Source organism: Diceros bicornis, chromosome 3, assembly GCF_020826845.1.
Source record: "Diceros bicornis minor isolate mBicDic1 chromosome 3, mDicBic1.mat.cur, whole genome shotgun sequence".
In the NCBI taxonomy this organism is placed as follows: Eukaryota; Metazoa; Chordata; class Mammalia; order Perissodactyla; family Rhinocerotidae; genus Diceros; species Diceros bicornis.
Window position 1 is genome coordinate 14,901,622 of NC_080742.1, and position 25,688 is coordinate 14,927,309.

General features: G+C 37.9%; 2 protein-coding genes across 2 annotated transcripts in view; one reads left to right on the forward strand and one right to left on the reverse strand.

Moving 5' to 3' along the window:
* The window catches only part of FBXL13 (F-box and leucine rich repeat protein 13), a 200,511-nt gene that overhangs the window by 102,783 nt on the left and 72,040 nt on the right, over nt 1-25,688 (forward strand). The window contains 5 exon segments of the mRNA XM_058570378.1: nt 96-108; nt 111-146; nt 149-191; nt 9,489-9,568; nt 9,571-9,605. Of these exon segments, the coding sequence (XP_058426361.1) occupies nt 96-108; nt 111-146; nt 149-191; nt 9,489-9,568; nt 9,571-9,605 (207 nt within the window).
* Nucleotides 1-25,688, reverse strand: part of LRRC17 (leucine rich repeat containing 17) — an 86,566-nt gene that overhangs the window by 20,597 nt on the left and 40,281 nt on the right. The window contains exon 3 of the mRNA XM_058523919.1: nt 9,559-9,903. The gene's annotated coding sequence lies outside the window, so the exon portion shown is untranslated. The remainder of the gene's footprint in view (nt 1-9,558; nt 9,904-25,688) is intronic.

Here is a 25,688-nt window from a genome sequence, read left to right on the forward strand (position 1 = left end):
TTTTTTGGAGCAGGGAGAGAGATGATAGAGAGATAATGGGGAAATAGCAAAGCCTATTGGACTTCGATAAGATTATTCCCTCGGTTTTTAAGCAGGATGAATCGATGAGATAATCTCTGAGGGCTGTTGTGGACTCCTGTATCTCAATCTAACACAACTATCACCAACCAGACGATGAGACTCCTGCCGAGGTCATGCTTGTGTTATTCATATACACTGAAAATAGTTCTGCTCCTCCAGGCTCTGGCTTGCTCTAACATTCCCCAAAGGCAGTGCTCCTTTTACCAACACCTTTCCACTGTGGCACCACTATTCTTTGATAAAAAGACTGCTTCTTTTATGTCCCCAAGCTGGTGCATATCCTCTTCCTCCTTGGTGGGCCCAGGTTGAATAATTGGCCCTCTGCCTTGGTCAGAGTTTCTGTCACTCTTGTAGCAAGGTGCCCAGTGGCTTGAGTTAGGCTCTGCCTGTCTCTTTCTGGTCCCCGCTTCCTGAGCATTGGATCCTGGCCCCTAAATTCCAGTCTGGTGTCTGAGACTTCTCTACTACAGAACACCAATGTCTTGCCTCCCTAGGCTTTGAGCACTGCTGTCCCAGATTCCCTGTTGCCATGCTCTGGTTACCTGTGAGGACCCCCCCACCTCCAGGGAAACTGACACTGGTTGTTTTTGATCTCTGGGCTGTTGACAACATGAATGTTGCTTTTCCTCAGCCAGCACTTCTTTGGAGGAGAAGGGACGGAAGAACACAAGACATCACCAAGAACTGACAGAATATTCAAATTTGTCACAAATTTATGTCACTCAATTATTCTTTATTTTCACCAAGGAAAGGCTAATCAGGAAGAGTATAGGATCATATTGGGAGAGATTCAGAACATTTTTCGAACTATTGTGAAGGAATGAACCATTTTTGAAAATAAAACGTTTAGAGATCCTTTGAAAAATAGCAGCAAGGTACTTGGAAAAGCTTAAACAGAGGAAATTCTAGGTGGTAATTTTCCTTATCTTGTGACTCTAACCATTTTCTGGAAATGTGCAAGCCTAAAAAAAGTGATAACATATTTTCTGTTTATCTTTTTAATTGAGTTTCCACATCTATCAAACCTTTCCTTTGAAATTTCTTTTGATACTTTTAAACATAGTGGGTTTTCCTCCTTCCAGGCATTTGATAATATTTACTTATATTTTTTTCTTTTATGGTTTTTTTTTTTTTTTACTTAAATCTATAATCAATCTAGAATTTATTTTGGTGGATAAAGGAAGCACTGATCTACCAGGGTTCATTCAGCAAACTATGACCTGTGCAGCCCAAAGCCCGTTTTTGTGCAGTCTATGAGCTAAGAATACTTCTTACATTTTAAGAGTTGTTAAATAACTAACCAATTATTCCAGCATCGTTTACTGAATAAACCTTTTCTCAATTGATGTGTGATATTATTCCTTATATATCTCACATTCTTATATAGGCAGAAAATACACAAAACTCATCACTTTCTAATATTTTTCTACATGTTACTATTCTCTATGTTTCGAGGTTATTTATGTCCATCATATCTTTACAGTGAAAATATTACAGAAGAGTGTGGTACTGTGCATCTCTTCCCAACTTCATGTTCAGTGACTCTCATTGGTAGCTTGGAATCAGCCAAAATGGGAATATTCCCATAGAAATGGCAAACAATACAAATTAGGGCTTGATTTATTTTTCTGTTGATTGTTTAGACTTGAGAAAATGACAGAGAAAACAATTAACAAAGCAGATTAAACTTAAAAGTGTGTCATGTCTCTAGCTCCAACATTGGTAATAGCATAAAAAGTTGAGGAAATATTCTTTCACTACTTGAAATCTATTATCTGATCCAGCAAAGAAGTCACTTATGTCATTGATGAATGAGTGAAGTCTGGACATACATTTTGTTGTTTCACTTTTGTCTTACTCATTTAATGTAGATGAAAATAGTCATCTTGGAACTATACCTATTCCTCAAATTTTTTTGAACTTTATTTTTATTTTTTTGGTGAAAACAAGAAATACAGCAGTGACAGGTTTTATTTTTCCTTTGAGCATAAAGGAGAAGACAAAAGAACTAGTTACCTTTATGAGTTTGGCAAAACTCATTGAAATCCTTATGTGAGAACTGACTGACTATATGGAATTTACAATAAAAGGAATAGTGTATTTTATTATTATTTTTAAGTTGTGTGCTACACATCTTTTATATCTGTAAAATAACAAATATAAAATAGTAAGATGTACAAATTTATAGTAAACGTGTATACATTTATATGCATACATTTTTTTGAAGAACCAGTTGTTAGATATTAACCCATTTGCCAATAATTAAAGAGAAAATAAATTAGGAACTAATTTATATTCTTACAATATTTAATCTCCGTATCAAGAACATAGTCTACTTCTACATGTTTTTTTCAAATGTACTTAAATGTCTCAATAACATTTTATTTTATTCATATGGATAATCTTTGTGAAAGTTATTCCTATGTATCTTTTTAATTGCTGTTGTGAATGGTATCCTTTCTGTTTACATTTTCTCATTATATTTTCTAAATGGTCATTTTTGGACTCAGCTTTTCATTTGTATGTTTTAATTAATTTCTTTCCTTTTAAAATAAAAAAAAATAGGACTATGAAATTACCTCTAAAGAAGAATTTAGGCAAAGCTTATATAAGATTTGATAAGTATTGTTCTCATTTTCTCAGTTTCAAACTGTTGTATATTTGATTTCCTCTTTGACCCAATAATTATTTTGAAGAGAATTTTGGTTCCAAGTGGTTGAAGTTTCTTTGATTAAGCTTCTGTCTTTAATTTCTAGTTTTGTACACTGTGGTCCCAAGAAATGCAGACTGAATTATTTCTACTTTTTGAAATTTATTGAGATTTCTTGGTGGACTAGCTTATATAATTAATTTCAGTAAATCATCCATGAATGTTTAAAACAAGAGAATTTCTTTTAGAGAACAAAATTTCTGTGTGTATATGTGTGCATATATGTATAAATTCTTGATGTCATAGTATATTAGTCTCTTATTATAATCAAACTTCTCTTAATTTGTTTTGATGCTATTATTTTATTCATAAAGATTAATAAGTAGTATGTTTCATTATAGATTGTAGCATTTATTCACATAAAATTATATTCTTTATCCTGCTTGATGTTTCTTTGCCTTGAATTTTTTTTATCTGCTATTAATACAATCACCTTTGTTTTCTTTTGCTTGTGCTTTTGTGGAATAACTTTACATATCCCTTTATTTTTAACCTTTGTGTCACTGTATTTTAGATTTGTCTTTTATATGCAGCATGTAGCTAACGTCTGTTTTTTAAAATCTTCACTCTCTTTGCCTTTTTAAAAGGGTAGTTTAAAAGGTTAATATTTCTTTTCAAAATTGAGTATATGGTCTTTTATAATCTTGCCTTATATTTTTGATTTTTATGTTACTGTGCTGTACTCATTCTGCCTTTTGCTGATAAACTATGTTGTTTACTTTTATAAGCTGAAGATATTTGAAAGGTATGTGCACATTCTGTTGTATATTCTAACTAGTGGCTATTTGTATGTTTTTTAAGAACGTGCATTTCTCTAATTATCAAAGTCATCATGAAAAAATGACTTTGGCTCCCCCTGTGTTAGACAAGAGATCCAATACACTTTAATTCTCTCTTGAACTTGACACTCCTCCACTTCCACTCCCCTGTATGTACACACATATTAATCATGATTTTTGTTCATCATTTAACTTTCCTTTTAATACTGATTTTGGTGTTTGTACTCAATATCGTAATCGTATTTATAAAGACTATGTAGTCCCAACTCGAGTTTTGTCGTTCACTGATGTTCCATTTGCTCCACAATTTCCTTGTTCTTTAATTTTAATTTTGATTCATCCTATGATGACTGAAATATAGTTTTAAAAACTCTTTATCTTGAAAGACGCATGAGTGTTTGATTTTTCAGCCATTGCTTTCTGAAAATGACTTCCTATTGTCTTGGAGGATGAACAACAACTTCTCTTGGTGTATTGTTGTTGAATCACATTCTTCATTTTATCCATAAAGCTCCACAAATGTTGCTCCATAACCTTTGATATTTCAGGTTAAAGAGAAGTCTAAAGCCAGCTTGATTTTTTGTTCCTTTGTTGGTAACCTATTTTTTCTGCCAAGATGCTTGCAAAAATGTCCTTTTCTCTGAGAACTTAAAAACATTTTCCAAACTTAATTGTGTTCTTTCAATTAATTTTTCCTGGAACATGGTAAACCTTTTGAACATTAAAACTTAGATCTTTTCTCAGCTGTGGAAGATATTTTTCTTTTGAGGAAGATTAGCCCTGAGCTAACATCTGTTGCCAATCCTCCTCTTTTTGCTGAGGAAGACTGGCCCTGGGCTAACATTCGTGCCCATCTTCCTCTATTTTATATGGGACGCTGCCACAGCATGGCTTGCTAAGTGGTGCATGCAGTGCGTCGGGGCGCGCCCGGGATCAGAACTTGTGAACCCTGGGCCGCCAAAGCGGAGCCCACGAACTTAACTGCTACGCCCCCTGGATATTCTTCTTTTTAATGCTTCTATTCCATTTGTTCAGGTTTTGTCTTAAGAATCCCCTTTCACTTTAGTTCAAATTTTTATTCCTGTCCTGTTCTCTTTCATCATTTTAATCTCTACATACAGTTCCTCAGCATACCACATTCTCTATATCAGTAGTTCTCAAAGTGTGTTCCAAGGATAGCATTGTTCCAGCAAATGTTTAGTAACTGGCTGGGGTAGGGAGTAAGGAGATGCTCCGATGTGTAGGATTTACTGATTTCTGTGGTGTAAATACTTCCACCAAGGCCGATTTTAAGCTGCCAACATGACGTCACTGAATGGGGAGTTGGGAAGAGACGCTAACGATTGGCTCTCATGAGCTGGTACAAGCCAGCTCCAGCAACACCCCTGTAGAGGGCCCCTGACTCCTTCAGTCCTTCTATAAGGTCCTCTAGTCCTGCAATGTAGGACATTACTCAATACTTTTCTTTAGACATTCCATATTAAGATATATATGTGCATGGATATATGTGTGTTTGCATATACATATATAGAGAGAATATATGTGCATGTGTGTGTGTATGTATATATAAATCCATATCACATAAATCCATATGTGATAATCTGAATTTACAAAGTAGATGATTTGGGAGCATCATATATCACATTATAAATTATTTTTTAACTTAAAACATTTTTTCCAATCATACTTTGAGATAACCTTTTCTCCTAGGAAATTTAAAATAATACTACAGCTATGCATAATTTTTTAGGGACATTTATTTTACAAATGTAGCTATGTCTTTAGTGGGCAACAGATAGAAAAGTAGGACCCAAAATGAGAATTTTGTTTTGATTTTAACTTCTAGTTCTTGCCATTGTGAGAACATTTGGGATAAATGCTACTTGATACTGATGTGTTTTGTCATATGACAAAAATGTACACTGACTTATCTATGATAAAAATACATTTCATAACAATTCTCTAATTTTGCTCTGTTTTCCAGTGTTTCAAACATGCTTGGGTATGCAAAAGTATTCTTTAAATTATAAATAACCAGAGAAATGTTGTTTGTTGCTGCTGTCTTTCTTCATTGCTTTAGTCTTTCTTTCCAAAGACATCATTTGCCAGAAGAAAAATGTAATTTGTTTGCCCTTCTTAGCAACATTGATTTGCCAGGGTTTTTTAAAGATATTTTTCCTCACTTCTTCAGGGACTTGTTCAGTTTTCTAAAGTTGAAAATTAGGGCTTCCCATAGCTCATACCCATTCCAGGACACTTTTGCTTCTAACTATTTCTTGAATTAAACCCTTTCCATTTATTCCTATTGCCACAACCTAGGTGGCACCCTCAGCACCTCATTTGGCATAGTATACTGACGGTTCCACCTCTGATCTCCCTTCCTGTCAATCTGCCCTGAGTTATACTGCACAAAGTATCATCCTGGAACATTTGTCCTATCATGTCTTTGACATGCTTAAGGTCTAGACTCTTCCCTTACTGTCCCTTAACCTTATCTGATCAAACTTATCTGCCCAGGTTTCCCAAGAGAAGCCCTTAACTCTGGTCATCTGACTGCTACATGCTTCTCTTTCTCTACAGCTGGAATGCCTGTTTCTTTCTCTCTGTGAATCCATAGCCTTTACACCTCAAGTCACACCATCTACCAGAAGTCCATAGTTGATTTCTCCTTTCTCTGAATTCTAATAGCAACCTTCATTCACTTATTCACCGTGCCTTGACCAACTACTATGTGCAAGGCATTCTGGGCATACAGTGGTGAGTAAAGCTGCTATGATCTTTGCTCCTTAACGGAGCCTTATATGCTAGAATGGCATGGTGTCTAATTACTTTTCTTATAGATGAATTGATGCTTCAATTGGATTGGAAAGTTCTTATTGGCAGGCACTCTCATGTTCTATAGTCTCACCAGCGCCCATCAGACTGGGGCAGACAGAGTAAGCTGTTGCCTTGACTGGGCATCCTCAAGGTCTACCTTGTAAATAGGAGGTCACATCACTGCCTTTGGATTTTCTGCAGGAATTCTAGTACACAAAACTGCCTCTGTGAAACTAAAGAGCTCAACACTCAACTCAAAAGAATCCACATGCAAGCCTCTCTTTTACAGAGGATTTACCAGTCTTGTCTTGGTGATTTTTCAGAAAAAGTTTCATTTAAATATGTAATTCTACATTCCTTTCAGTAGTAACTCCCTCAAGTGTTGGAGATCTAACCCAGAAGCCCTCAATTCTTTAATGGAAAAAAGTCAAAAGAAAGGAGAAAAAATTATCTCTGTCATTTCTATAAGAATTGTGATTTCTTAAAGATTACAGTAGCAGTAGAAAAATAAATAAATCTCAAAGAGAACCCCCTCCCAAGAAACACTTAGTTGTCAAATAATTAGGAAAAGATAAACACAGGCTGCAAACACTGCCTCAAAGTGGAATTAGAATCATCAAGTTGTCTCTGGGTTGGGAAAATGGTGAATCAGATCTTACTCATGTAAGGGACATATTTTGTTTTTTTGCCAAAATTTCAAATAAGAAGTAGCAGTATTGCATAAAATTCGCCAAGTACGAGTTCACTGTCAGCTGATACTTTTCCCATTCCGTGGTGCAGCTTTAAGTCTGCAGCACTGTAAATCCCTAGAAAGGCCTTACAGGACCACTCAAGATTCCTTTGCTTTGCTTTCAAACCAATGGTTCCCGTGAAGTTCCACTATGAAGAGAGCCATCTAGAGACTTTCAATCTGCAAGTCATTTTGTCTAATGAACAACCACGTTTGCCAAACTCGAGGTTCTTAACCCGGGGTCAGTGGATCCCCCAAGGAGACCAGGGATGGAATTCAAGGTTTCCATGAATTTTGATAGGAGAAAAAATTCTCTATTTTCACTAAGCTCTAGCTGAAATGTAGGTAAAAAATCAGAGTAGTATTAGCAGTCCCTGGGGCTCTTTCATCATATCAGTCACAAATATTTTCTTACTATAGTTGTTACAAATATTTTGAAATATCATTGGCACTCATCACTACTTCAAAATCATTGTAGTTATTAGACCTGCCACTAGATCTTGTTATTTAATATGTTGATAAAGAAGCACATATATTATTATTCCACTCATTTGGTTTTTAAAACTATTTTGTTAATAATATCTTTCAATATAATTGGCTGCCTTTGTAATCTAAAGTATTTTATTTTATGCATTAAAAACATTATGCTGACAAAGGGTCCGTAGATTCATAGCTATCTGTCACACAGAAAAAGTTAAGAACCCCTAGTATTTGTTAACTGATCACATGGACTTAAAGGAATCCAACAATAGGCTTGGACCAGATTTGAATAGATTTGAATAGGCATGATTTTGTAAGTAACAGTTGCATTATTATAGTTAAAGCAAGGCTGATTGATATACAGAGCTTAAAAATGGGTTAAGAACAGTCTGCAAATGAGTGAGCAACACATGAGATGAATAAAAACTATATCACAGGCTATCAATCTCACTGCACTTGAAACACATTCAACATGGCATTACCACCATGACCAAAATGAGAGCTTCCAGAAAAAAGGAGGGTAATTAGGACAAGCCTGTACTACCAGGCAAGGGCTCACAGTTTGAGGACATTTCGTGGACAATTTTCCAAGCCTTCCTAAGCCTGGCATATTTTAGAAGTGCAAGAACTCCCACTACTGCCCTCTCTTGTAATGGAATTAACAACATGTTCTTGGTTTGTGATCTGCAACAGTTTAACAGCAAATTAGAAAGCAAAAAGACTGAAAAGTGGGAAGAAGATGCTCTAATAAAGTTTACCTTCACATAAATGGGAAATAAGATATGCAAGCATTGACCATTAATCAGATTTATTCCTAAAATTTGAAAAACACATCTATATGATATAATGATTCCCATTCCCTAGCAGATTATTTGATTCAGAACACACGTTTCCCTCTGGTAATGGCTGTGTCCCTGAGATTCATCAGAACACAAAGGGATGCCTTCTGGATTCCCCAGTGGCTGGGTGGGCAGAGCCATGAAGGAGAAAGCACCACTAACGTCCCAAAGACACGTCCCCACTCTTGGGGCCCTTGAGTTAACTAAGAGCTATACTAAAGTTTTGGAAATGCTTTATCGTCCTCTCCCTGGGTGTAGCCTTGTGATTCAGCTGAGTAAAGCACAATTTTCTTGGGATGGGGCTGGGAGGTTGCCATTTTTAACAACTCTTTAGGTCTCTAATTTGGAGAAAGGAGTAGTGAAGCAGGCAGCATGACACAATGGAAAATACATAAGGTTTTGGAATCTGATCAAATTGGATTCGAATTCCAGCCCTGACACTTACTGCAACTTCCCTAACCTCTCAGAGATTGTTCATAATAATGAAAATGTTACTTACAAAATCATGCATATTCAAATCTATTTTTTTCAAACCATTTGCTTATCATGTCCATTTTAAGAGCCATTATGTTCAACTTTGCCTCTTTTCTGCCCCAAATCCTCACTCTCATGTAGCAGTTAATCGCCATTTAAATGTTTACAAAGGGTTTCTCCTTCTAGACATTTTGCACATTATTTTGGCGCTCCAAAGATAAAACCTAAATGCAACAATAACGTAAACTCTGTAACTTTGGTTTCAAGCACAAACTAATTTCCAAACAATATGAATGCACAAACCTCCCAGCCCCCAAAGCTTTATCCTAATCAGCTTTTTAAAAATCTAGGCAAATCTTTAGTTTCATTTGAAATGTAATTATGCATTATCTGATATACTACTGCAATCTCCTTAACAGTAAGAGAATTAACAATCAAGTTCAACTGTTGAACATCTGCAAGGAGAAAAGATTAATTTACAGTTTAACTCCTCTGTCATAGTGGCTTAAGACAGATGTGAGAAAACAACTAAAGTATAATCCCTTTTCTTCCTCTCTTCTCTTGCCCTGTCTCTTCAGGTACTTCTACAATTTACAAAATTTTAGTTTGGCTTATTGCAGAAAGTTCACAGACAAAGGTTTACGGTACCTGAATTTAGGGAGCTCATCTATTTGGACATTTCCAGCTGCATCCAGGTTTGTCTTTCAGTCTTCTCTTGCCTGCAGCAGGGGAGGAAGTCCGGAGAACAGGCTACATCCAGCTCATGTTATACTAACGCTGTGCACGGACCACAGCACACTTTTCAGAGGTTTTAAATTACACGGCCACAGCTGCTTAACTTTTCCCCAGGATCGCTACTATAGGCTCTTGGCTTCCTTCCACTGGAGTGTCACATCCACAAACAGGCAGAGCTCATTGGATGATGAAACAGACCACGTCTGTGTAGATACTCTGAGCACAATTACAACGCCAGAGTCCAAATCTTGAGAATTGCTACCAAGATACAAACAAAGGAAAATCTTTTCGGGGGAGAATTTGCAAAGAACTTCCTGAAAAGTCAATTAGCTCCCACATAGGCTTTCAAAGAGTAAATAGTATTAAGTAAAATGCTACAAGTAATAAATATAAGAAAGGAAACAAAACAAAGATTGTAATTTTTAATAATTGCATTATATCCTTGGGCTAAATAATATGAAGATTTGAGATCTACGTGGGGAAATATTAAGTTTGAGGGAACAAGATTAAGGAAAATTGGGCAGAATGTCGGGTGGAGTTGTAGAAGGTAGGGCATGGCTCTTCGGAAATAGTTACTGCCTCACTGATAGTTTCTTCTGCTCTGTTTTGGTAGTTTTAAGTCATGATTCTTCTAACTTTTCTTCCACCTCTCTGTATGTTTTATTGATATTAGTATCATAGTATATTCATCATTCTATGAGAAAAATATAATAGCATAGATAAGAACTGGCTGAAACAGTGATAGTTACCACTTATTGAGTTGTTACTGTATGCCAGGCACCATGCTGAGTGCTTTACACAGGTCAGATTTACTCCTCATACAAATGCTGTGTAGTATGCATTTTTTAAAATTTTATTGAGGTCGTATTGGCTTATAACATGTGTAAATTTCAGGTGTACATTATTATATATCAGTTTCTGTATAGATTGCACAGTGTTCACCACCAATAGTCTAGTTTTTATCTGTCACCATATGTATGTGCCCCTTTACCCCTTTCACCCCACTCCCACCTCCACCCTCTCTGGTAACCACTAATCTGTTCTCTTTATCCATATGTTTGTTTATCTTCCACATGAGTGAAATCATGTGGTGTTTGTCTTGGCTGATTTCAGTTAGCATAATACCCTCGAGGTTCACCCATGTTGTCCCAAATGGCACAATTTTGTCTTTGTAGTATGTATTTATTATGTCCATTTGGAAACAAAGTGACCAAGGCGCCCAATGTTGCACAGCTGGTGAAAGCACATGGCACTGGTGCAGTTATAAGCACGGGTTGCTAGATACCTAGATACCAGGTAAATTCCCCTGTTACAGGGGCAGCATGGTGTCCTCCTCCAAGTTCTTGAATGGACAGAATTCTTGCTTAGCCGCCACCACTGGCATACCGTGGTTTCCATGATGCACTAGGCAGTGGGGGGGGATGTAAGGGAAAGGAGGAGAGGACTTTAGGGCTGAAATGTCTAGAATTTACGTTTGTTTCTGATCTACTGCTGTGTAGCTTGCTAAACATCAACATCTACCATCACTCTAAGACCTTAACATTCCCTCCAGCTTGATTAAACTTTAGACAGGCTTCTTCATGACTCTAGGCCCCTGACCTCCCTTTTCTTAGAGCATTTACTTTAGAAAACTTGTAATTGTACATTCTTTCTCTGCTCCCTTTGAGGTGTAAATATCTTAAAAATCTTCTTGCCAGTTTTACAACCCAGGAATGTCTTCCTCAAGGACCCGGGAGACTTCCTTTGATATGTAATCATCAAGGGAGGTAGCACCAGCGTCTCCCAGTCTTTATGGGAGGGTAGGAGCCTGACTTCTGTTTGGGTGTCAATTAGCAAACACAGATGGCTTAATCACAGAGAAAAAAGTATTTGTAAATTCAGGAATAACTCAATGTGCTCGACACATCACATTGATCATGCTTTCCCCTAAAGATACGTCCTCCAGTACTTTTCCACTAGCTCACCCCAGTGCTTAAAAACCCTCCCCCCAGCGTGACTTCCCTCTTTGTTCTTCTCAGTTACCATGAGGTAATTATTATAGCAACAACACACAACACGTACACAGACACACAAACACACATACTCCATGTCCTAAGGATAAATATTCTCAGACACAGTAAAGTTAAAATGAGAGGTTTCTGGCCAGATATGTGTGCAAAATACACAGACATAGTCTGACTGTCTTTAAATTTTGAGCCAACACTTAAAATTTTGGAGTTTTCATATAAAAATCTAGACTTCAGTCTTCTCTTAAAAAACTGGAAGAACTAGCAAAATTGGGCCTGCATTCCCATATGGCGACAATGGGCTGGAGCTGAGTCAGCTTCGCCCCCTTGAGATAGGGTGTGCTCTCCTCAGTTTGCTGCCCTCTCCTCCGCTCAGCAATGTCTACACGTGCACTTACACGGGCACTGCCGCCATTTGGCCACATCACCTGCTTGTCCTCAGCAGATGTTTGAGTTTGGTCTGAATGTATAGAGAATAGATTTCTTTGCCTGATTGTCCCTTAATTCGTAAGTCTCAAGCCACAGTGAAGTTAGTCTTTCACGTCATTATGTAAAACGATGTTAGTCTCTCCTGTTCATCCCTCTTCCATTTCCATTTGTTCATTTAATAATTCAACAGAGATTTAACTCGAGGTGTCAGACATTGTTTCAGGCGCTGGAAATTGTGCCATTTGAAACCGAGCGCCTTTCGGCTCACTGGGACTAAGAAACGGGCTCATTATGAACCACAGATATCCTAGAAATGGCTGCTACTGTAGCTTCAGAAAGAACTGGCGAAACTTGGATGTTACTGCCTCTGAGGGGCTCTTATTGAGTTCTTTGAGGAGGCTCTGTCTACCTCCTCAGCCCTGAGTATGAAGAGAATTTCACTCTTCCAGGCCTAGCTGCATTGATATGCTAGTATAAAAGTGGTTTCAAAGAAGGAAAATTGGCAATTCACAGATTTTTCAGGTTCTCTCCTTGGAAACTAAAATCTATTTTCTTTTAGAAGTTTGGCATTTTTCACTATGAAGTCATGTGTTAATATATCTGACCAAGACAAAAGGTCCTAATAAAACAAAAATGACTTGAGAATAGAAGCTTACAACTAAATGCTTTTCATTGGTGTTTATTTAGTGCCTGCTGCATACTGGGTACCATGGTAAATAAAACAGCATCCCTGTCTCCCAGGAGCTCTGGATTAGCATAAATGAACTTTATCAAGGGCTAAGCTTTAATGCAGTCATGGCTGCCCAAAAAAGGAAAGATGTATTTATACAATATTGTGAAAGACTTTTAACCATAATTGTTAGAAAAAATAAATAAATAGATGACGGAAAATTGCAAAGAAAAGTGAAAATCAATTACATATGTTTTAGAAATGTTCTGTATTCTTTTGGGATTGGATAAACATTGTAGGCACATTAAGTAATGTGACTGTTTTCCTAAAGAATATCAGCACTTGCACATACACCTATATGTTGTCATCTTTGATGTGGGAGAGGTGAGGCAGCCCTAAATCAGGATGGGCCACTCCATCCAGCTGTTTCACTATCCATTGCAAACCTCTAAACATATACTTGTCACCTGGAGTTTTCTTTTTTCACTTTTAAAAAATATTTGCTTTTTTTTTTTCTTGTTGCATGTTAAATGCAGAAAAATACAAGAAAAAATTTTAAATTACCTTAAAATTCACTGCTCTGAAATACTGTTTATTATTTCAGGGTAAAGCTTTTTGTTTTTTTTCTATGCATTTCTATACTTCTTTTAAACTAAAATGGATTATATAGTACACATATCTTTCATTTAATATTCTATAAAGTGAACATCTCTCTATTTCATTAAATATTATTTGGTAACTTACTTTCAATAGCTATATAGTATTCCATTGTATCAAAATACCAATATGTATTTAACCATTCACTGTTGGCCTACCATTTTTTGCTATCATTAATAACCTGTGAGGGAAATTCTTGTAGCCATATCTTTGGATATGTCTATGCAATTTTTTAATACAAATTTTTAGAAGTGAAATGGTCTGAGGATATAGTTATTTTAAAGGCCATCCATACTCTACAAAGGTTGTCAATTTACACTCACCATAAATGTAAAGTAATATTTGGTATCTTCATAAATATAATATATAAAAAAAACTTTTGCCAATTTAACATTGAATATGATATTTTGTATTTTTATTTTGTATTTTTTTGATCATTGTAAGGTTAAACCATATCCAGGCACTTAAATATTTGTTGAATGACAGCATTCTTAATCCAACAGGCTGCCATTGTTAAAATATTTTTCAAATTAATTTAAAAATTTCCCTCAGAGCTTGAGTGCGACATTTTCTTTATAGTATTTTCGGAAGAAAAGAAAATCTACCTTCATTTAACAAAAAATTCTGGTTGAATCAGTTGAACGAATTTATTTGCTTTTATATTTGCTATTTACTCAAAGTTATAAAATCTAAGCTTATGCCATAAAATAAGTTTTTTTTTAATTTAAAGGACAACTATGTCTTTTTTTTTTTTTGAGGAAGAGTGGCCCTGAGCTAACATCTGTTGCCAATCTTCCTCCATTTTTTTTCCTTTTTTCTCCCCAAAGCCCCAGTAGATAGTTGTATGTCATAGTTGTAGATCTTTCTAGTTGCTCGGTGTTGGACATCGCCTCAGCATGGCTTGATGAGCAGTGAGTAGGCCTATACCCAGGATCCAAACCGGCCAACCCCAGGCTGCCGAAGTGGAGCGCACGAACTTAACCACTGCACCACCCGGCCAGCCCCTAAAATAATTTTTTCAAAACCATGTTTAAACACAATTTGGGAATACACTTGGAGAAAAAGTGGTTTTATCGTGTAAAGAAAGTACCCCTTGGGGGCCCACCCGGTGGCGCAAGCGGTTAAGTGCACGCTCTCCGCTGCAGCAGCCCGGACCGGCTCCTGGGTACGCACCAATGCACTGTTTGTCAAGCCATGCTGTGGCGGCGTCCCATATAAAGTGGAGGAAGATGGGCATGGATGTTAGCCCAGGGCCAGTCTTCCTCAGCAAAAAGAGGAGGATTGGTGACCGATGTTAGCTCAGGGCTGATCTTCCTCACAAAAAAAAAGTACCCTTTTCTGTGCTCCTCTGTTATCTGTGGTCTGGGAGACATTTGGCAACAGTGAATGGGTCCATCTTATTCTCTGCTCTAAGGAACAATATGTGACCTAGCTCAAGGTAGACATTTATCAAATGTTTATTGAATATTTGGATTAATGTTTAGTTAAATAAGTGAAACTAATGAACTATTGTATGAGATGTTGATAGTTTTCCTTTGCACCTCATACTTTGCTTCAGGGAACCATTCCTCTCCCTTCCCTTGTAGTTCTGGAGAGCTTTCACTCATGGCACCTTGACAGCAATACTCCATAGTAATTGGGAGCATGGGTTCTGGGACACTTGCATTTTAATCCTGAGTTTGCCATCGACTAGTTATGGGACTGGGGCAGGTTACCTAAGCTTTCTGTATACCTCAGTTTCCTTATCTGTGAGATGGGGAAAATACTATTACCTACCTCATAAGTGTGTTGTGTGAATGAAATGATTTGATACATATAAGATGCTTAGAACAGTGGCTGCATATGGTAAATGCTTAGTCACCATTAGCTATTATTATTAGATTATTGGTATTAGTATTTTCCTATGGCCTCTAGTCATTTGATCCAGGCCTACACAATCCTAAATTCTATCCACAGCAGCTGTGAGTTTTCCAGGAAGAGCATGACCCTGGCAGAACCATTCAGAATCCTTCTAGGTACTCAATATTGGGAAAAATAAATCCTGTTTTCCGTGAGATTGAAGGGCCTGGAATGTGGAAGTCTAGGCTGATTTCTGGTTCTCTTGCCCAGGAACACGGAAGAAATTTGTCTGCAGTGGGAAAGAATGAAACCACAACAAAGAGGCCAACTTTTGAGAGGGAGAAATGATGTGTTTGAGAAGGAAAGATGATATCTTATTTAGCTGGACTTTCAGTTAGAGACATCATTAATTCCCTTTCTACCTAAGCTAGTTTATGTTGGGTTTCTGTCACTGCAACTAAAAGAAATGGACTGGTACAATTAGGGAGGGTGTGATTCCTGTTTAGTTTTTAGTTGGGGTAACAAAAAACACTTCTGGTTGGGCTTGATGGAGAGCCGTCCTCAAGAAAAGAACAAAGGCCCAAGAGAGAAAGTTGTTGGGAAGTTTTCTCAAGGCTCTTCACACGCTTCTATTCTACCACGTACCTGAATTTGTTGCTTTGAGCATACTTGTGACTGACCACAAAGCAATCCTCAACACCCGAGAAGCCAGATGAAATCTGCTTCTTGTTTTGCTGGCACCGACAGTTGGGACTTAATGAGCAAAGGCATTCCCTAATGACGTTTTTGGGGGATAAGTTTTGTCAAAGTATAATATACATAAAGAAAAGAACACAAAGTCTATGAACTTCCATGTACATGTGCTTTGATGAACACAGCACATATTTATGTTGGGTATACACATAGGAGTCGAATGGCTGGGTCATGAAGTATGCATATGTTTGGCTTTTGTTGATATTGTTAGTTTCCTCAATTGGCTGTGTCAATCCTAATGACATTTTTATGATTTAGAAAACTCAGGTAGATGTGATTTCTGTGGGAAAGCTAATGCTGTGGCTCCCTACACTTACTTCCTAAATTTACTCACATAATTTATTTTCATAGCAATGCTATTGTTAAAATGCGCTACAAGAGAGGTAGGAGAACAACATTCAAACCTAGAGTGGGTTCTATGCTGATATGCTCTTCCTTCTCAGAAATTAGCAATAAGTATTTAAGTCATCTTACATTCACTTCCACAGCAAGTAGGTTTCATTAAACTTTCCTCTTTTCAAATATTTTTATCAAGATTACAGAACCCATCTATTGGTGACTGCTTTAAAAGAAATTAAGAAGAGAGGTTTAAAAATATTGTGTTTTCTCTGCAGTATTGTGCAGGGGAGAAAAAGTACTCAAGGGAAGAAACATAACCAGCGATTTCTATTATATTTCATGTTAGATTTATTTTATTTTACTTATTTTGGAACCCAGGTACCAAGAACAGATTTAATCATACTCCTCAGTTCCTGGCACACTTTCATCATCAGTCCATGCAAGGCCGCTCTCTTGTTTTATTTATTCCCTTTTATCTACATTTCCTACTCCTGTTCCCCTCCCCTGACAACAGCAAACCCTCTAATTTGTTTTATGTGCTTCCATAAAGAATATATCTTTATATATATATATAAGAATGTATTCTTGTATTCTTATATTGTGGTTCTGTGTGTATTTTAATTCTCATTAATGATACTGATTATAGATCTTGCTCTTTTTCTTACTTATGACAATATTTCTAAAGGTGCATCTCTAAGTCACCTCTTCTTCTCTCCAATCCCTTAACCATAGAGGGCCCCAGGTTTAGTTCTTGGTCCACTCTTCTTCTCAGCCTACACCTCCTCTCTTGGTGATCTGACTTAGATCATGGCTTTAAATATCACCTACAATAATGAGCACTCATATATGTATATATAGCCACATACATACACACACACACATATATGCTCATACACATATACACACACACATATATATAATACATGTACATAGGAGTGTGTTTATGTATACACACATATATACATATGTATGTTTATAGGAGTATATGTATCTATATAGGACTATATATATAGAGAGAGAGAGAAATAATATATGTATATAGAAATAATATATGTGTGTGTGTGTGTGTATATGATATATATGATATATCTCTCCAATCCAGATTTCTCTCCCAAACTTTAGACTTTTATATCTTAAAAAAAAGAATTCCTACTCTAAAAAATAACTCCTTGCTCCACTTCAGCCTTCCCCATCTCAGTTGATGACAGGTCTGTGTTTACAGTTGCTTAGGCCAAAGATTTTGGAGTCATCTGTTACAGATTGAATTGTATCACCGCCAAATTCATATGTTGAAGTCCTAACCCCCTAGTACCTCAGAATGTGACCTTATTTGAAAATAGGGTCATTGCACATGTAATTAGTTAAGATGAGATCATTAGAGTGGGCGCTAATCCAATATGACTGATGTCCTTATAAAAAGGGGAAATTTGGACGCAGATACATGCATAAGGGAGAGCACCATGTGAACATGAAAAGAGCCACCTACAAGCCAAAGACAGTGGCCTGGACCATATCCTTCCCTCACATTGAAGGAACCAACTTTAGAAGGAATCAATCCTCCTGACTCCTTGATCTTGGACCTTTAGCCTCCAGAACTGTTGGACAACAAATTTCTGTTGTTTAAGCCACCCAGTTTGTCGTACTTTGTTACAGCAAACTTAGCAAACTAATACATTGTCCTTGACTCTTCTCTTTCTCTCGCATTCCACATCCACTCTGTCAGGAAGTCCAGTTGCCTATTACCTCAGAATCTATCCAGGATCTGACCACTCCTCACCACCTCCACAGCTACCACCCCAGTTCAAGTCACCATCATCTCTTGCCAGGATTATTGTGATAGCCTTCTAATTGGTCTCTCTGCTTTCACTTCTGCCTCCTACAAGTCTACTCTCAACACAGCATCTAGAGTGATCTTTTTAAAACCCAAGTCAATGTCTTTCCTCTGCTCAAATACCTGGCAAAGCTTCCTATTCACTCAAAAAAAGAAAAGCCTTGGAAGGACCTTCAAGACTGCCTCCTCCCCCAACTGCCTCTCTGACATCACTTCCTACTACTCTCCCTCTTACCAACTCTGTTCCAGCCACATTGGCTTCCTTGCTGTTCTTTTAACACACAAGCTCTTACACTGGCTGTTTTCCTTGTGTGGAATACTCTTTCTGCTGCTATCTGTATGCCTAACTTCCTCACCTCCTTTAAGTCTTTCCTCATATATCCCCATGATGAATGAATAAATGGATAAAAAGACATCAGCTAAAATTCTCCAAGGAGATCCACATTAGTTTCCTGTTCATTTCAGAGCTCTCTAAAATACATTCTTCTTTCTTTCAAAATCTCAAAATAGAAAATATGGGTAGAATTAAGAGTTTTAACAGAGAGGACAAAGCTATCCTACTTGTACATGAGAAAGCACCAGTTAGGAGGGCACTGATTCCTGGTTATGCTTTCCCTTTATCCTCTGCTCTGTTTGTGTGTAACTCCAAGGATTCTCCTGTTGATATTTTCTTTGGGTGACCACTTTCCCTACAGATTCATGTGTCTCCAACTGTGTATAGCAGTGGGTTATGGCAATGTGTAGGAAGCCAGGCATGGAATGACCCCAAACTCAGGCTAAAACCCAAATCTCCAGAAACCAACAACTCTGAACATGGAGTGGGAGAAGGAGCTAGATGAAGAGTGGGGAGTTTGGACCAAGGTTCAGATTTACGGTAGTTAAACCAGAGAGTAAGAGAGCTTGTAATAAGAGTTGCTGCCTCTGCACCTCCTCTGTTCTTCATTTCCAGCCTCAGTTGTGTCAGTAGGCTCACCTTTTGCCCTCTGCCTAGACACCCTCATACCGTCCCTTTCTCCCATTCACCAAGTTAACCTTCACATATCGTTTGAGGCTCTGCTCAATCACAATCTTCTCTAGGAAGCCCTCACTGACCGCTTGTTTCCCCTAACTCAAGCTGGATTGATCCCTCCTGTGTAGACTTCTATCATTGCACTTTCACTAACTATTCTTTGTGTATTCAACGGTCTACTTATTTATCTGTTCTGCTCCCCATCGTGAGCTCCTTGATGGCCAGGATGGTGCCTTATTTATCTGTGTAACTGTATCTTTAGCAAACAATACAACACCTGGCACATAGTAGGACTTCGACCAATGTTTGATGAATGAATGAATGACACTGCAGCCAAATTCAGGGCATGGCTACCTAGGTGCCTCAGGTGGAAGTTCAGGAGCTGAGAAGGTGGCAACATGCTAGAGCAAGGTCTGATGATCTTTTCTTGGTAAGGGTTGAGTCTGACATTTCTTTAGATTTACAGAGAGAAAAGAGCCTAGGAAACTATGAAATACTAAAGTGAAAGTACTTTTTCATCAATTATTTTTCAGTCACTACACACAAGTCAACAAAAATGAAAAGGGACAGCATCCCAGAAATGTTCAAATGATTGGCATACTCAACACAATAATAATGGTTTATGAGCAGTTCTTGTACTGTTAAATCTCTCGGGGATCCATGAATATTAAAGGTAGGCTGTGCAAACTGCAGACTGGAAGATTCCAAAGTCATTTCAGTTCTCTTTAGGCTACACAAATTCCAACCTCCTCTTTCAGAGAGACAAAGATCATGGAAGGTCTTACTTGTTCACCCCTGGGGTTTGTGGTAGAGGTGGGAGAAAGCCACAGAGAAAGCCACGTCTAGGGATGAGTGTACTAGCCAAATGGAAAGCAGACTGCATAAGTGAGGCAAGAGTGGAAAGGGATCTGTCTCTCTCCTTTTCTCTTTCTCTTTCTCTCTCTTTCTTTCACATAGCAAAAAGCAGTATGATGGTGAAAGGAGCCCCAAACTGGACTTAGGAGACCTGGGATCTAGTCCTTGCTATGCCACTAACCACTTGTGCAACTCTGGACAGTTACTTGGTTTTTCTGCCTCAGTCCCCTCATCTGTAGAATGGCTAGGTTGGGCTAGATGATCTCTGAGGTTTTTTTCACCTTTAGGATTTTGTGCTTCTATATGAAGACTAACTAAGATAACCAAAGAAGGAGCAAGATTGGGGAAAAAGAATAATGAATTTTATTTTGGAAAGGTCAAATTTGAGGTTCCTATGATACATCTGAGTGTCAATGACAAGAACTACTTGAAAATGGAAGTCTGGTCCTTGGAGCAGAGCTGGGAATAGAGGTATGGATTTGGTGGTTTATCAGCAGGGGATAGTTGGAACAATAAGAGTTGTGTGACCAGCTAACTCAGTTGTGAACAAGCAGATTATGTACCAAAATGAATTGGTAACAGTTAAATTCAAAATTATAATTCATTTATATTTGTTTGATTCCATTCTCCTTTATTCTATACTTTAATGGAGGGTAATAATACTTGCTACCATTTGTTGGGTATTGATTATGTGCTAGGTGTTGAAGTAAGTGCTCATTAGTACATTTATTATCTCATTTAATCTTTACAAATAAATATATAAGGGGGGTATCATTATTCCCATTTTAGAGGTTTGGAAACTGAACAATGGTGTGCTGATAAATGTTTAACTACTGGTGGAGAGCAAGGAAAGCCCTGATTTGCAGTGGTGGCTGATTTCCATGGTGTAAATACTCTCACCATGGCCTATTTCAAGCTACCAATGAAAGATCGCTGAACAGGGAGTTGGGAAGAGATGTGCAGTAGTACACCATTATGTAATATTTTCATCATACAGACACAATAAACATAAATTTCCTCAATAGCATAGATAACGGTAACATGCAATAGAATAATTAGGAAGTGATAAGTTTGAGTATTCACTGCCTTTGTGATTTAATTTTTAAACTGGCTGTGTTTTAACTCTGGCTTGTAGAGTTCCTAAAAATTTAACCTGCTCTCGCAAGCTAATGTAAGCTTGCTCCACACACCTCTGAAAATGATGCTAAGACAGGGTAAGAAAGTTGCCTAAGGTCACACAGAAAATGTCTGGGCCGAGATTAGACCCTCAACCCATCTAATTCTGAAGACCAGGCTCTTAACCACTAGACTATCATTTGTACAACTATAAAGTGCTATATACTGCATATGCTAAAAAAAAAAAATGCTTATTGCATTTTATATTTGAAAAAATATCACGTGGTTTTAAGTGTCACCAATAAGGAGGAGTTCTAGTGGAAAAGCAGTCGACTCAGAAAAATCACAGTGCAATTTCTGCTTTTCTGGGTCAGTTCTTGTGCCTCAGTTTCCCTGTTAGTTAAAGGAATGTTTTGTGTCTTTTCTGAATCACGCTTCAACTTGTGTTGGAAAAAAAAATTAGAAGAATTTGTGAAAATCTTTTTATATTTCTTGTAGATAGGACTCATATAAATTTAAATGGTTGTTATAATTATTAGTTTGAATATAGCTTTATGCTAGACATATTGAAAATAGAAAATAAAGAAATATAACAAACATCTATTGTTTAGCATCCATAGCTTAATGTAATCTCTTTGTAGGCAAAATGTATAAGGATGTTTATTACATTAAGTAGTAAAAAATGAAACATCTGGCAACAATTTTTAGATCTTGAAGAATCAGATGACAAAATGATGAATCTCAGGGGACTACGATCATGTTTCCCACTTCTGAAAAAAGGTTTGAAAAAATTTTTAATGCTTTCTGAAAACGCATACTTATTTTAGTTTCTTCTCAGTTCCCTATCTCAGGAGGTGACTTACACACAGAATTTCATGAACTGTTCACAAAACTCTACTTAGGTCTTTGGACCTGGCTGAAGCTTGTAATTAGAATTGTGGCTATAAAGCCACCATCTAGCTCAATAAATCTAGACAAACCAAGTTGTCCTTGTGGATCATTGTGTTGTAAGAAGAAAGTATTATGGTTGTGATTCTCTCAGTTGAAAGGGAGCTGAAGCTCCATTATAACACAGGGGAAGCTGTGAGTAATTTGGCCATTGTGTAAGGAAAAGAACCAGATAGTGTACTCTAGACAAGAATGATGAAGTTTAGGAAGGGTCGGCTTGCTTCTGCAGATCACAGCTCTGAGTCATTGTGCAGTGAGTGCACACAGAGCTGCACGCATGCTTGCCTTCCTGGCATCTGTAGCTTCACTAATCTTGTGTTCTGGTTCCTCACTCACACTGGAAAATGAAACTTTTTTTTTCATGTTTGGCTGTCCAATGTTTTTAGATAAGTATGGCAATCTTTAACAAACGACCATATTGACTAGCCCCGCCCTTTGGAACTACTAATTCTAATTTACATTTTACAAACAATTTATTCAACAACTACTTGGTCTATTAACAAACCTTTGTTGCATCGTACTCTGCCCCAAGCAGCAGGCTGTACTGTAAAGGACATGATGGCTAAGACGCTGTCCCATGTCAAGGGATTTAGACGTGTGCACAGGTAATTATTATATGAGGCGGAAGATACAAAATGCAGAGTGAGGGATATGGTCTTTTGTGCTCTGACATGTAAGAGGAAGAAACAGCTCTACCTGCAGTGATTGGGGTGGCTACCTGGAAGAAGCACGTTAGTGAACATAGAAGAGGGGGTGGCCAAGAAGAATATATAGACTGGAAAGTACAGGATCATCCAAAGACAGATTGGCAGGACCTCGAAAGGGATAATGAGTAGGCCTCTCTTCCTGTCACCACAGAAGACACAATATCTGAAAGCCTGTCAAGCCCTCTTAGCACAGACCCCAGGAAGTGTTGCTATTGAAGATGCTTGTGGCACATTTGAATGCAGTAACACAGAATGCTCCATAATGTTTCAGGAGAAATCTTTGTCTCTCTTTCCAACAATTCATTCTGCTTGCTAAGCCAGGCTTCTTTGAGGTCACCAAGAGGTTGTGAAGGATATACGGATATGTCTAAAGTCATCACATTACCCATTAGTCATTGGTTACAGCGCTGTTAGAATGAGAGAAACAGCTGGAAATGGTACAGGAACACAACTTGGGCCATGTCTACCTAAGATGGATATTCCTAGCTGTTATCGTGGGTCGGGCCCTACATATATCTCTTTTCTGTGTTGCTGAGCTAACTGATTCAGAGACAATGTTGTAAAGGAGTGGAAAGTGGAAGCTTGGTGAGATGTTATTCTCACTGAGGTAAGTCTTTTCCTTCTTTTTACCACCTTGGAGCAGCAAGGAGGGATCTGAGCTAGTCCTTGGTGCTCTGCACTTTGGTCTTCATTTCATATGGCCTCCTGACAACTCATTTCCTTCACAGACAGCTCTGTCCTGTCATGCTGATGGATTGAGACCCACCCAGAGGCAGCTGGAGGACATTTTCCTGTGATCACCAAAGCTTCTCTGCCCCCATCAGCATCGGTAGCTGTCTGCTGGGACTTGAGATTGGAACACCACCGGTACAGCCAACTTCCTCAACTTCCTCACCAATGGGAGCTTAACCAGCAAATAGCAGAGTGGCAGTGCTCCAGTTGGTGTCAAAATTGAAGCCAAAATCACCTCACAACTAAACAAAGAGAGATCAGATCCCAAGTTTTATAAGAATCCTACATAGAAAATGCACAGATATCAGCTGTGGCGAGGTCTGGTATTTTAACATGGTAAACTATTTTGCTTTATCCCTTAGAGATGAATTTTTAATTTCAGGTTTATATCCCCATTATTTCAGTGAAGAGAAAGGACAACTAATAGCTGGTTGGCCTAAAAGATTCTGGCAGGAATATTTGAGTCATAAAATATTAGCCAAGCATCTTTTTGGATATTCTAAAATAAACTATGTAGAGAACTAAGCATTTCATGCCAGGACAAAACTAAAAAGCTCTTCTCAGAGGTCTCCCTGTCCCCCCTTTTCTGGATACAGTCTTATTAGTTGATAACACCAAGTTTTGGCTACAGTGCAAGGAATCACCCAGCTGTGGCTGATGACTGCTGTCATTTTTTCCTTTGTTCATGAAATCTTGTCATGAACTTGTTTCCAAGGCAGAAAGAGAGAAAAAGTTTTTTGTTTGTTTGAGGGAAGCCTTTATTAGAGATACTAGTGCTAGGGTAATGGACTAGGGTCTGAGATAAAGGGGAGGAACTTAGAAGTGTTATAAAAAACAACTGTTCCCATCCCTGGAGTTGTGTGTCAGAATTGGGAGAGGTGGCCTCTAGCCTTGGCTCTGCCACTGACTGTATGACTCAAGCCCATTCGTTCATTCTTTCAGCACTTATGGAGCACCCACTCTGTGTGGACACTATGTCCAGCACTGGGGACACAAGGTGAGGAATAGATAAGGAAACAGTTCTTAAATCACACTTCTCTGAATACCGTTTCTTTATGTTTGCAATGTAGAAGATACACTAGAAGTATCTCTCAAGGCCCTCTGCCTCTAGTTCTTGAATATTTTCCTGTGGGAACACAATGTACCCAGAAGAACAGTAACAGGAAAACTGGTACCCAACATTACATGCCAGACATTGTCCTAACTAACCATTTTTATATATATTACCCTATTTTGTTTTCTCAAGAATGTCCAAAAATAGGTATTTTATACTTATTTTTCAGATGAGAAAACTAAGCATAAGAGAAGTTGAGGTGCCTTTTGTTACAAGTGAGAGAGGCAGAGCCAGACTCAAATCCAGCTCTGCTGACTCCAAGTCCAGCATTCTTCTCTCCTCCTCTGTTCTCCAGATTTTTAATGTTCCCTCATCTCCCTTGGACTTTTCTCTGGGAGTACTTATGGAAAATTTATTCAAGAGTCTATGGCAGTACAATACAAAATACCTCATTCTTGCCTTATGGATCTTCCATTAGCTTTCCCTCCCTCCTTACCTACTAAATTTCTCTTATTCATCCCAAGGGTGATCTTGCCACTTCATCCAAGTCCAGTGCTCCCACTGCTTTGCCTTTGCTTGTGCTTTACCTTCAACTTGGAATCATTTTCAGTCTTGTCTGTAGCCAAATTCTGTACTCTTTCCCAGACTTTATTTATCTTACTCCTATATTTAATTCATTCAGTCCCTAATAGTTGTCCAAGCAAGAAGTTAAAAAAAGAGTATAAGATCATCTCTTTGGGGGGAAAAAGACATGCACAGATTATAGGAAAGAATTATGAGCTAAAATAAAGAGTTACAGACTTGTAAGGGAAAGTAGTAGGTAGGGCTGGAGTCATTGGAACTTGAAGAATAATCAAGGCTTGATTAGATGAAAAGAGAAAGAAGCAGGGTGAGGTACAAGGTCAGACAAAGAGCAGAGAGGTCCACTGAGTATTAGAGAAGTGAGATGTCGTTCTGGCTGGAGCAGCTAGGTTTGAAGAACTCTGGAAGCTGGGATGGAACAGTTGAACTCAATTTTATTGTTGAAGAATGTTAATCAGAAGGAGTCTGGATTAAGAGTTTGAACATCAGTGTTCTTGCTCCACCAATTGTAATCTG